At 40.9% G+C, this 14,042-nt stretch overlaps 1 protein-coding gene across 2 annotated transcripts in view; it reads left to right on the forward strand.

Annotated features, from left to right (window-relative positions):
- The window catches only part of TRMT9B (tRNA methyltransferase 9B (putative)), a 67,033-nt gene extending 54,927 nt beyond the window's left edge, over positions 1-12,106 (forward strand). For both annotated transcript variants that reach the window (XM_035004128.1, XM_035004127.1), the window contains 2 exons: positions 4,409-4,582; positions 10,717-12,106. In XM_035004128.1, coding sequence (XP_034860019.1) covers positions 4,409-4,582; positions 10,717-11,750 — 1,208 coding nt within the window. In that variant the 3' untranslated portion in view covers positions 11,751-12,106. The remainder of the gene's footprint in view (positions 1-4,408; positions 4,583-10,716) is intronic.
- Positions 12,107-14,042: the final 1,936 nt, after the last annotated feature.

A 14,042-nucleotide genomic window follows, 5' to 3' on the forward strand; every position in this document is an offset into this window, starting at 1 on the left:
CATATGGGTGGATTGTCCTTTTTTGATTACACAAATGGTGGTATGTTATACAAACCTAGCTTTTGTTTCCTTTCATATATTGTGATCATCCCATGTTTGTACTTACACAGCTGCCTCACATTAAAACCTGCATGGCATTCTCTGATAATAGCACCCTATTAACAGATACATGTTGTCTGCTCAATCTCGCTCCTACAAATTATGGTGCAAATAATATTCTTTAGATGCCCCTGTGCAACTCCATAATTTTATCTAGTATATATATATTTTTTTACCCATTTGTATCTTTCGAATTTAGTGCTTTTACAGTTTTTTAACTACTCAATAAATGAATGGTACTATTTTGATTACACAATGAGAGATAGGGTTTTTAAAAATATTTTATTTATTTTAGAGAGAGAGACAGTCTAGGGAGAAAGAGATTAAGAGCAGGGAGAAGGGCAGAGATAGAATCCCAAGCAGACTCCAAGCCCAGTATGGAGCCCAATGGGGGGCTCGATCCCCTGAGATCATGACCTGAGCTGAAACCAAGAGTCGGATGCTCAACTGACTAAGCCACCCAGACACCCTGAGAGATAGATTTTAAAATAAAAATGAAGTTAAAGAAAAAATAAATGAAAAGAAAAGAAAGAAGCCCAAGGAGATTAGAAGAAAAGAAAGTAGGATAGGGATGCCTGGGTGGCTCAGTCAGTTAAGCAGCTGCCTTCGGCTCAGGTCATGATCCCAAGGTCCTGGGATGGAGCCCCACATCAGGCTCCCTGCTCAGTGGGGAGCCTGCTTCTCCCTCTGCCTGCAGCTTCCCCTGCTTGTGCTCTCTCTCTCTCTCTCCAACAAATAAATAAAATCTTAAAAAAAAAAAAAAATTAGGATAATATGAGTATCTCCAAAAGGAAGTATTTTTTCTTTCCAGTTTTTCCACTTCGCTAAAATCAATTGTTATGTTGGCAACTTGACTAGTTATTAGATTAGCAATGTATAGTTAATTATGAGTAAAACTTTGCATAAGTAATAAACATCTGGAGGTAATCGGGTTCCAGTTGCCCATACAGTAATTTCCTAGGCTGTTTTCACTATTTAAGTGGTGCAACTTTCAGTTGATGAAAATTTTACTAACCACCTCACCCCATTCCCCAGCTGAGCTGATTTGCTGAGGTGTGGGTGAAGGGTTCCTGATGACAACTAAGTGTTCAGGGCAGGTATCAAGAATTAAGTGAGCAGGAACTATAGCCTAAGTGAAAAGAACTTGCATGATTCAAAGACAGCAGAAATCCCAAGTCTCTCAGGAAATGCTAGGCACTGTGCAATCATGGCAATGCCATTACCTAAAATGGGCTTGTCACTAAGGACATTAGATGGGGCATGGAGGGTGTTCTGGGGTTTGAGAGCTTTATTTAGATTAGCTTCGAAAGCCGGAAAAAGACCAGAGTCCGATTCTTTTTGGGCAAGGTTACCTTTTTACCCGACATCAGAGACAACTGTCTGTTCCAGTAGTATTGAAAATTGCATTTTTGCGTACATAATAAAAATGAACTTTTCAATAATTAAGATTCCCTTTGCCTCTTCACTGTATGTACTTATTCCCAGTCTCTGTGGTCAGATTTGATTTGCTAAGTCATTCTCTATTTACCATTCCTGCACTGAGTCAATGGAAATGTAGAACCTCTGCTTTGTGGTAGGCACATAATATGCCTACAGAATAAAACATATCCCTTCATCTCTGGTTTCAAGAAATGTATATAAAATGGGAAATAAATAGGCTATACATTCTTCTCTTTCCCATGGGAAAAGAGAATTCTCTTTCAGGTAACGGTCTTAGCAACAAAACAAAAACTTAATTTAAAAAATGTAATTCCTACAAACTTAAGGGGAAACAGATTAATTATTTCTAGCAAACACTTGCCCACCACGCACCAAAGCATTTTGTGGAATTGGGGCAAGCATCTGTTTCCTTCTCTGAGTGTGGTGCAGAATGGAAAAGAGGGAATGGAAGCCTACAGGCGCCTTCTGTTTGCTCACTTCAGTACTACGAGAGGTTATCCTTTAATGAGATTTTGTAAAGCCGCATGAGTGTTGTGTGCTGGAGCTTGCTGCAATATCAAAAATGTTCTGACAGGCTTCTTGCACATTTAAGATAATGGGGTCACTAGGCTTGGCAGTGTTCCCCATCTCATTAGGATAGAATCTGCCCCTCTTTAGCATCTCAGTGTATGCAGTTGGAAGATAAATAATGGCATCATACTTGGGAGATCCACCACTATCCTTGAAACTGAATGTCATCAGAAATGAATGTGGGATTGGGACGCACCCGGGTGGCTCAGTCGGTTAAGCGTCTGCCTCCAGCTCAGGTCAGGATCTCAGGGTCCTGGGATCGAGCCCCACATCGGGCTCCTGGCTCAGCAGGGAGTCTGCTTCTCCCTCTCCCTCTGCCCCTCCCCCTGCTTGTGCTCTCTCTCTCTCTGACAAATAAATAAAAGCTTAAAAATAATGAATATGGGATAAATCAAGGGTTCCATGGGCCTTGGAAGCCTTTCAGGAAAAGGCCCGAGTGGTTTCAGTACTGCCAGATGCCCTCTGAACACCTCCCTCTAGCTCGAATGGTCCACAAACCTGTTGTTCTTTCTTGTTTTTTACTTTTTAAATTCCAGCATCATTAACGGACAGTGTTATATTAGTTTCAGGTGCACAATGTAGCGATTCCACCATTCTGTACATTGCTCAGTGCTCATCACGATAAGTGTGCTCTGGACCCCCTTTGCCTGTTTCACCCATCCCCCACCCCCACCACCGATAAGCAGCAGTCTATCACGAACCTGTTCTTATTCGTCTCTCTATGATAATTTTCCATTTTTTAAAATGTATCCCCTGAGCCAATTAAAATTAAAAAAGCAAACGGATTTGCAAGACTATTTTTTCTTCAACTATGACCATCATCTTTGAAATACTCAGGACTGCCATTTTTAAATACTTTGTGATTCCTATTTTCCCCATAACTCCCCTCAAATATTGGTTTCTTTTTCTCGTAAGCATTCTTGGGAACCATGGCTGTGAGATCTAAAATATTTCTAAGACCCCAATCATTTACATTGAAATAATCACACTGGAAATCTTATTTTTTTATTCACAGGCTCGCCACTGTCTCAGCTGGCATCGATGAACTTTAATTATGCTTTTAGTGTCTCATATAATTTTGAATGGCCTATCAAGAGGGAGTTATTAGAGCATTGTGACGTATTTCCGAAGCAGCCAACTAAACGTCCTTGATTAGTGGTAGACTTTTTTTTTCAGGGAGAAAAATCTAGAGCTAATGCCAGTAGGCACAAATATCAGCTCTAATGATATCTTTAAATATTTCTGGAAAAGGAATTAGCTGCTATGTCTGTGCAAATATAATACTAGGTACCAGATCCTAGAAGGCTTTGTTTCATGATGGTTACTCACTCCTATTGCTTCCTTCTTCATTGTAGTATCAGATCCGATTGATCTAGATCTTTGGGTTGTGTAAATATTGAATTCTTTGGGTCTTTGCCACCAGAAAATGAATGTCAAAAATGGTCTGTTTAAGAAAAAAGTAATTCTAAGAGTTGCATACTGAGTCAACAGAGATCATTTAAAACCTAGAACTGACAATAGATTGGATGAAAAGATACCGAAATTCCCTTTTCATTCAAATTCAACATTTCTGAAAAGCATGTTTTATTGTATACATTCATTTATTTATATCTAATGAAAAATGGTGGGCAGTAGTTTGTTTTACACAGCCAGTGAGTGGTAAGAATGTCTGGGGAGAGGGGCGCCTGGTGGCTCAGTCAGTTAAGTGTCTGCCTTTGGCTCAGGTCATGGTCTCAGGGTCCTGGGATCAAGTCCTACATCGGGCTCCCTGCTCTGCGGGGAGCCTGCTTCTCCCTCTGCCTCTGCCTGGCCACTCCCCCTGCTTGTGCTCTCTCTCTCCTTGTCAAATAAATAAAATCTTTTAAAAAATGTCTGGAGAGATAATATGAGAATAAATGCCATCACACACAGACCTTCGCATAATGAAATATGTATGTGAAGGTAGATTTTATAAAGGACTGAGCATCACTCCTGGGGTCTAGGAAACCCCCCTCTCCTGCCGTGAGCCAGCTAACAGTCTCTGGTGGTGCTTGCGTGCTCACTCCTACAGGCATGACCTCATTAAATGTTTGATAAATATAATTTCTTTTTCCCTATTCCTCTCCCTCTCCTCCTATAAGTGAAAATCTGTAAGTGCCCTCTGGAGGTTTTTCTTTGGCTTTTGTGAATACCTTCATGCCATGCTGTCATTGGTCTCAGTTCATTAATACAAAGTTATTTCTATTGCTTGTTATAAGAAAAACTGTGCGTTCTACTTTCCCAGAAAGGACGGCGCGTAACACAGGTTTTTCTCTTACAGGTTGTGGGACTGGAAAGTATCTTAAAGTGAACAGCCAGGTGTACACCCTGGGCTGTGACTACTGTGGGCCATTGGTAGAGATTGCCCGGAGCAGAGGATGTGAAGTCATGGTATGTGACAACCTTCAGCTCCCCTTTAGGGACCAGGGCTTGGATGCTATCATCTCCATAGGAGGTAAGGCAGCCTCTGGCCACACGTTCACTCTTCACCTTGAGAATGACATTACATGGTGGAGGCCCTTCTCACAACTCAACGTGCATTCTTTGTAGAAATGTCTATGTGATTCATGTGATCTAATTTTTATCAAAAATATTTCAACTGGATTACTGAACTAATCTCAAAGGTACTTGATGGTGGTACCTGGGATTGTGATAACTAGTCAAGCCTTCCAGTTGGTATTGTATTCTCTCCGATGACTCATTCCCAGTTCTCTTACTTATGAGTAAGAAAGCATTAAGGGAATTTTACTCATTGGAATATTTTGTACTTGGTTATATTGAAATGAAGCCAGATTTTTCCAATGTGAAGTAGAACTTTAGAAGTCATATTACCTGCTTTAGGTCGCGAGTGTGTCCTTTATTAGCAGGACATTATAAAACTGATGCACTGAATGTCACCTGGCAGGCTGTGTCATGCAGCCTACAGCTCACTGATGCATAAGGCACCAGGGAAGATGGCCCCACTTGGTCCCAGACTGCGTTATTTTTATAATGCCACTCAGCTCTCTTAATGCCAAAGATTGTTCAGAAGTCTAGGGATTATGTTGCTATTTTCCCAGCAAATGTGCCCATACAAACACACAGGCCACAAATGAAAAGAAAAACAAAACCCCATGCCTGAAATAGACACAGGTAAGGCTCTCTTACGCAATGCACGTAATTCTGAAACCGAGTCCGTTAGTCCTATTTAAATACGCTAGGGAATCTTGCAGCAATTTTCCGCAAAGAGGAAAATCTTCTGCACAGCAAATCATTTGCTCCAATACACTTAAAAGATTAATCTATTTGACTCCAGCGAGCTTCGTCAAAGCAAGGGGATCCTACATAAAATTGACTAGATACAAAACTGATTGTCAGATAAAAATACAGAGTAAGACTATTTGCTCTCTCCTGAAGGAAATGAGGACTCGATCTATTTGACCTTAGATGGGGACTGTATCTCTGCTTAGCGAGGGGATGCAGGCCTGGATGCCCCAGCCGTGAAAGTCCTTGGGACTGGCAGGAGACGGTTGCCATGGAAACCTGCTCTACGACAGCCCCACTTATTGCAGTCGAAACTGTTAAGTCCATTTGGGGCCTCAACATGAAGAGGAGGGATTCCCGTTACACCAAGCAACTCATTACAATGCTTTGAATCTTGAGTGGAAAGAAAGTTTCGGGGCTGGTCATTCTCCCGAAAGAACGAGAAATCGCGGAGAGGTCAGAGAAGCGTATTCTTTGCTCTTTTTGTGCGTTGACATCAGTTTTAGAGTCTGCGAGGCTCCCCACGTCCAGGCTGTGCCACTGGGCACCACTGTGGGCAGGGGGAGACTGCCCGGCTTTCCTGCGCCTGGGAAATGCTCTAAGTCTCTCTCGGCTTTCAACAGAAGTCTCACGCCTTGTCGGCAGAAGAAACAGAACACACCTGGTTGCCATCTTCTGAAGAAAAATGCTTCCTTAGGTGGAAACACACCATGTATTTTTAGGAACTGTAACTATAAATTAATGTGATGTGGTCATTTCAGCTAGGTTTCACATTTAGAACCATATGAAAAATTCTGATAGTCTGTCTCTCTTACGTCCATTTATATTTACTTCCCTGTTTAGAAATCTGTATGTTGACACTTTTTGCTAATCTTCACATGAAGAAATATATAGTTTTTGCTTTTCCATGTCTCTTAATCATAATACTTTGAAAGGTAAGCATCATACCTAATGATACATTCATTATGTTTTGCTGGCAGATTGGAAAAAGAAACACTCTTTCCACTTAGTTTTAGAATAGCTTGACAGGGGGCGCCTGGGTGGCTCAGTTGGTTGAGCGACTGCCTTCGGCTCAGGTCATGATCCTGGAGTCCCGGGATCGAGTCCCGCATCGGGTTCCCCGCTCAGCGGGGAGTCTGCTTCTCCCTCTGACCCTCCTCCCTCTCATGCTCTCTGTCTCTCATTCTCTCTCTCGCAAATAAATAAATAAAATCTTAAAAAAAAAAAAAGAATAGCTTGACAGTTCTGTGAAAATTTAGCAATATATTAAAACAGTGCCAATCAACTATTTATTTTATGCCAACGGTTCTCAGCTTGGGTTTATGTTGTTGCCCCCGCCAGCCTTAGGGGACACTTGTCCTTGTCCAGAGACATTTTCAGCTGGCTCAACTGGATGTGTATATGTACAACCTACTATCACCTAGTGGGTGGCCCCCTACAACAAAGAATTATCTAGTCCGAAATATCAGGAGTGCTGAGGTTGGAATGCTCTGCTTTATGCTAAACCTATGGATTCTGAATGCTTTTAGATAGAGATTTGAGACCTGTACACTGGAAAAGTTATATAACAATATATCATAAAATATCAAGATACAGCAGGACTTTAAAGATGATCTTGTGATGGGGCGCCTGGGGGGCTCAGTCATTAAGCGTCTGCCTTTGGCTCAGGTCATGATCCCAGGGTCCTGGGATCGAGCCCCACATCGGGCTCCCTGCTCGGCAGGAAGCCTGCTTCTCCCTCTCCCGCTCCCCCTGCTTGTGTTCCCTCTCTTGCTGTGTCTCTCTCTGTCAAATAAATAAATAAAATCTTTAAAAAAAAAAATGATCTTGTGTAACTTCCTATCTAGTTCTAGAATCCAGTAATTGAATTCAACCTCCCTATTTTCTGGGGTCTCAGTAGGAATACATTGCTATAGAATCCCTATATTGTACTATTTTTGCCTTTAGGTTGTGATTATGATTTTTAAACAAAAGGGGATTTTTTTTTTATCCTTTAAAGATTCAATATAGTTTCCTGACATTGATAATTCATGTAAACGTATCTTCATATCCCATTTTGGCTCCATTTAGAATGTTTTAAAATACATTTTTTATATAATGAAGAAATCTTTATTTGTAAACTTTTCCCAAAAAATATGGCCTAAAGGTTACTTAGTATTACATGTTAAATATAAACATAAAACAATACAGGGGTGCCTGGGTGGCTCAGTTGGTTAAGCATCTGACATTAGCTCAGGTCATGACCTTGGGGTCCTGGGATCTAGCCTCCTGGCGGGCTCCCTGCTCAGTGAGGAGTCTGCCTGGCCCTCTTCCTTTCCCCCTGCTAGTGCTCTCTCTCGCACATAAATAAATAAAATCTTAAAAAAAAAAAAAAAGCAGCAGCAATATAAAAGATTGAGATATTTCTTGGGTGATATTATGCTATTAAAAATGAATCATCACAGAACAAATGTTTAACAAATACATATAAAGACTTTCCTTTTAAAAAAGACTTCTTTTGAAGCCCAGAATCCTGGAATGTTGAAGACTTACGAATCTGCTAAAAAGAGATTATTGTATTAGTCTGGTTTTAGTGATGCTTTTTTCCTTTTTGGCCCCCCAAAAGGAACATAGTCAACTCTCATTATTCACAGTAATTATACTGTATTAAGTCTCTTGAACACTTCATTAGTGAATATGGAGCCATTGCTCCCAGGGGAACTACAGGACTAGGTTTCCGTGAGCCTCTGGTTGCAGCGTTTTTGTCAACTGGCTAATACACAGCCTTGTTTTACATGTGTTTCTATTTTTTTTTTTTTAAGATTTTATTTATTCATGAGAGACAGACAGAGAGAGAAGCAGAGGGAGAAGGAGGCTTCCCGCGGAGCAGAGAGCCCAAAGCGGGACTCGATTCCAGGACCCTGGGATCATGACCTGAGCCGAAGGCAGACGCTTAACCATCTGAGCCACCCAGGCGCCCGTGTCTCTGTTTAAAGACAACTTATTTTTTAATTTTTATGTATTTTTTTTTTCAGAGAGTGGGGGAGAGGGGGAGGGGCAGAGGGAGAGAGAGAATCCCAGGCAAACTCCAGGCCCAGCACAGAGCCTGAGGCAGGGCTCCATCCCACAACGCCGAGATCATGACCTGAGCAGAAATCAAGAGTCAGATGCTCAACTGACTGAACCACTCAGGTACCCCTAAAGAAAACTTATTTTGAGCTCATGCCAACAGCCCAAACGAAGCTTCTGTAACACATCTATTTTCTCTCTGAGACATAACCTAGCCTTCTTACGCTTAGGAACCCTTGGGCGCTATGCTCAGGGATCATTTTAAACAGCAAAATCACACACGAAAAGCACAAAATGCAAAAAATGTGGCACTAAATAGACCATGAAAGGACCCTTGTTGACAGGAGGTAAGCCAAACCAAGGAAGCAGGGGTCACCTGGTTCGATCTCAGCTGGGAACATGCATGATGGGAGTTTTTTGCCATCATGTGCATGTCAACAAATGACCACAAAAACATGGAAAGTGCTATTTTTGGGGGGGTACAAATATATTTTGGTAAGTAGCAAAATTTGCAAATACAGTATTCACAGATAATAAGGATTGACCATATTTGCAAGATACACCCACAGAAGTTCTGGCGTGAATTAGGTGCAAGTCATGGGAGATACGAACAACCATGAATAGTCCTAGATATGAACATTAGCATCATCTTAAGTCTTTGTCCTCCTGACCTCTGTGCCTCCTTTTAGCTCAAGACTCTGTCTCTAGACATGTAAGCTTTCAAATGGACCATTATAAAGGGCCCTGTGGGGATAGGAGTGGGGAATAGTCTGAGGCCACGTGAAGTCAAGTGATTGGTCAAACATCACAAGGTGAGTTAGGACAGATCTAGGACAAAATACATGGGGCTCCTGTTCTTCAAACCCATTTTAGCCTCATCATACCTCTGGCTTCTCACACTGCTACATGGCAGGGCAGGAGACACCAGGGTGTGTGTGCTGCTAATAGGAACAAAAACCTGATTGGGAACAAGACCCAATGTGCCTGTTGAATGATCTTCCTCTGACAGCTTTATCTCCATAATAATCTCACGTTAGATATTTGCTATCTCTCTGTGGCAGGTAAACTAGAGATTTATCTGCTTAACACACCACTACCAGCTGGATTGTGGTGAGGGTTATAGGAACTGTCCTAGCCTCCCCTCCATCTCTCCTCTCACTACTCATACCTGAGCAGTAGTGTCCAGACTCCCCTTAGAACCAACTTCCTACCTGAGACATGGGGTGGGCCTTACCCCTGCCTGTGGAAAGAGATCTGATAGTTTCTCTTGACACAGAACTGTGATCAAACTCCTCTCGGAACTAATAGACTGGCGCTTTCCACATACTATTTGATGAAAATATGCCTAAGAACACACTTAAGGCTGGGTAAAGGCAGTCCTACTTGAATCTCACTTTAATTTTGCAGGGATTAGAAGTAAAACAATGATTTATATGTTGATTTTTTGAAAATACATACACAACCACTTTATATTAATATTAAATTTTGAGACGTCTCCACAAACACATCTTTGTCTAAATTTTGCTCCCTTGTTGAAAATGGTTCTTGGGGACCTAAGTCTAAACTGGCGTGTGGGGAAGGCTGGATGGATACAGTGCTATGGGCCCAAACTTCTGTATTTAATTAAATATTAAATATTATATATTAACTTTTTAAAAAATTATAAGCAATTACTTGGACTTGGGCTTGGCTGGCTTATCTTTGTTGCATTATCTAAATAGAAAAATAATCTTTAACATTCTTCTCCACTTCTATTTGCTTTATTAATTTTGTTAACATTGATTAGTAGTGTTAACCTTTTGGTGCTTTAGAAGTACCAATCATTCATTAAAGCAAGGAATTATTTCATAGTTTTTCTACTAGGGAATACTTAGTATATTCCCTAGTATATACTAGGGAATAGTAGTATATAGTTCTACTAACATAGTGCTCCCAGGAAAATTTCATTAATTCACACTGATCATCCTTCTAGTTAACAAATTTCACAGGATTTGGGAACTAGGAGGATTTGGAACGGACACATTATTTAAGTGTCTTATTATAGGCAAAGAAATCTGAAATCTAAAGAAGTTAAATAATTGCCCCAAATTGTCAAAAAAGTACAGGAGCCAGAGACAAAAATTATGTCTCCCCTAAAGCAAGGCTGTGCTGTTCCCACCATCTATCCTGCCATGTAGGAAATAAGGAGGCTTTCCTGCATGCTGAAATTGCATCGTTATTGTATGGAATATACTAATGTCTGAATGCATCAGTTTACGTATATGTATACACACTGAGATCTAGTTTCTTCTTTTTCAGTCATACATCATTTTTCTACAAAACAAAGAAGAATCAGAGCAATAAAAGAAATGGCCAGGGTCTTAGTTCCTGGAGGCCAGCTGATGATTTATGTGTGGGCCATGGAACAAAAGAACCGGCACTTTGAGAAGCAAGATGTGCTTGTTCCGTGGAACAGGGCCTTATGCTCCCGGCTTTTCACAGACTCCAGCCAACCTGGGAGAAAGCAGCCGTGTGCACATTCAGAAAGAAGCCATCCCTACCATCCTCCCTGCTCTGTCTGTAGCTGTTCTGTTTGTTTTCAAGAGCAGTGTCATTCACAACGATCCCACAGCCTGGACTATGAGCCACTGATGGCTAGAATGTGTTGTGCAGATATTTCTAAGGGAGGGGAGGAAGAAAATGGATTCTCTAACACGTTAGGAAAATCTTTTCGCTCCTGGTTTTTCTCCAGGTCTTTGGACGAATCAACTCTGAGGAAACAAATTGAAAGGGTGAGACCCTTGAAAAATACAGACGGTTGGGCCCATAGCACTATATCCATCCAGCCTTCCCCACACGCCAGTTTAGACTCAGGTCCCCAAGAACCATTTTCAACAAGGGAGCAAAATTTAGACGAAGATGTGTTTGTGGAGATGTCTCAAAAGCAACTGGAGTGGCCGAGAGCACCAGCCACAGTGAAACATCTATGTGGGGACCAACCAGGAGAAGTTAGGAGAAATGGAGATGGGAATTTTCTGGAAGGCACCAATACTAGTGAGAACGGCATGAATGCAGGTGATGTGGAAGAAGGTCCCCCTTCTGCTAGTAGAATCCTGAGAAGGATTTCTGCACTTGACTCCACAGATTCCAACCCAGAGGAGACAATTTCTGTCGAAGACCAACAGCCCAACGTTTTGGATTCCGGAGCCTTTATGCGCTACTACCATGTGTTTCGAGAAGGCGAGCTCTATGGCCTGCTGAAGGAGCACGTGGCAGAGCTGCATGTTCTGAGCTCTGGGAATGATCATGGCAACTGGTGTATCATTGCTGAGAAGAAGGACAATTGTGACTGACTGGGGCATTTTAGACAATTCCTCCAAAAGGTGGACCATGTTCTTTTCACTGGGTTTAGTTACGGTTACCTGAATTTGTGTCCAATTTTATTATTTTTAATCCATGTATGCTTTGGTTTGTAAAGATGATGAGTTGGTTATCTTTTAAATCTTTGGATGAACCCAGAGCCTGGCGCGTAAAGCATTTGACAAAGGGTATTCGTAAATTATTAATATAAGAGAACTGAAGGAGCAATAGGAAGTGAACTTCAGTATTGTTGGGATCTTCTTTTCCCTGCAAGGTGAAATTATTATTTTTTTTTTAAGATTTTATTTATTTATTTGAGACAGAGAGAATGAGAGACAGAGAGCATGAGAGGGAGGAGGGTCAGAGGGAGAAGCAGACTCCCCGCCGAGCAGGGGGAGCCCGATGTGGGACTCGATCCCGGGACTCCAGGATCATGACCTGAGCCGAAGGCAGTCGCCCAACAAACTGAGCCACCCAGGCGCCCGCAAGGTGAAATTATGAAGATACATGTATATCATTTGTCAGTATTAGATGCTGATTTTAGCAGATTCTGGGTGTTTACTTTTTTTTATTACTATTGAAGTAGAGTCAACATACGATGTTATATTAGTTTCAGGTGTACAACATAGTGATTTGACAATTCCATACAAGATTCTGTTTTTATTTTTATAATGAAGGGGGTGGGTGAGTTCTGCTTCTCAGGCTACACTTTAGATCCATATGTAAGATACCAGGTAAACTCCACTGCGCAGATGTAAATGGAATCACGCGATACATTAATTTGTTGCCAAGGCCTTGCTCTTACTTGAAGTCTTTCAAAAAGTGAGAGATGGTGGAGAGACAAGAAGTGTTACAAGGACTTTTCTGAATGATAAGCAGACTTGCTTCCAAATACACAAATAACAAGGTTTTCAATGTTGCACGGAAGGTTTTTAAAGGTATTGTGAGCCTGTAGAGAGTGGTAGGTGTGGGTACTAGATGCCGTGGCAAGTACCCGGGTGGTATCTTCATGACCTCATTCGAAGCAGGAATATCTGGTTAAGATAAGACCAAGGTTGACTAACGAGGAGTTTTCATCTAGAATGATGCTTTTCTTATGAACTGAAGGGGTATTTAGGAAATGAGAATCTGGTTGAAGCACCGTTTTATTTTGGTTCTCATTATAAATACACTGTTAAGGGGCAAGATATTTGTCCTTGATAGAGGATCTATTGTTGGGTTGTTTTAAAAAAAAAAATCTGGGCATTTATCTTATCGAAAGTGACATTTTATTAGTTATATTAGGGATTTAGGCAGAATTAAGTCCTATTAATTCAAGGTTGAATTTCTGCCACTTTGTAGGCAAATGAATAGACTGGGTGTTGTATGGTCACTGCATCTGTTTAGATTAACCATGGGTCTGTTTAAATCTACGTCATGGGTCAGGAGACAGATATAATTAGGAATTGACATTTGACAGAAGTCTTTTTAATTTATAGACCACTGTAATCCTGGACAAAAACTCAATTCTTGTTTTGTATAAAATTTCATTTGTTTTGGGTTCTTTATCTCCTCCGTGATTGTGCTCTATCTTAAGATAATGTTGCTATTTTCAGAGAAACCTAAAGGATTATTTTTAATGCTTATCTGAAAATGACTGATGTGTTTATCTCTTTTGGCTTCAAAATGAGATCCCATCATCATCTTTTTGGTTGGTGAGATTGTCTGGTGTACAATATATGAGATATAGGATTTGTAGTGTTTGGTACACAGTTTGCATTAGAGGGACAATGAAAACAGACCTAGAAGTGGAATATAAATTAAAGATTAATTTAGTGTCTTCCATTTCTTTGTTTTAAATTTTAGTTAACACAGTGCAATACTGGTTTCAGGAGTAGAATCCAGTGATTCATCACTAACATACAACACCCAGTATTCATCACAACAAATGCCCTCCTTAATCCCCATCACCCATCTAGCCCATCCCCCACCTCCCTCCCTCCATTAACCCTGTTTGTTCTCTACCATTAAGAGTCACTTACGGTTTGTTTCCCTCTCCTTTCCCCCACTCCCTTGCCATATGTTCATCTGTTTTCTTTCTTAGATTCCAATACGAGTGAGATCATACAGTATTTGTCTTTCTGACTTATTTCACTTAGTGTAATACACTCTAGCTCCATCCACATCATTGCAAATGGCAAGATTTCTTTCTTTTTGATGGGTGAGTAATAATTCCATTGTGTGTATGTATGTGTGTGTATTTATCTATATCTATATCTATCTATCTATATAAATATAGATATATA

This window comes from Mirounga leonina, unplaced genomic scaffold (assembly GCF_011800145.1).
Source record: "Mirounga leonina isolate KUSES-001 unplaced genomic scaffold, KU_Mleo_1.0 Mir_128, whole genome shotgun sequence".
In the NCBI taxonomy this organism is placed as follows: Eukaryota; Metazoa; Chordata; class Mammalia; order Carnivora; family Phocidae; genus Mirounga; species Mirounga leonina.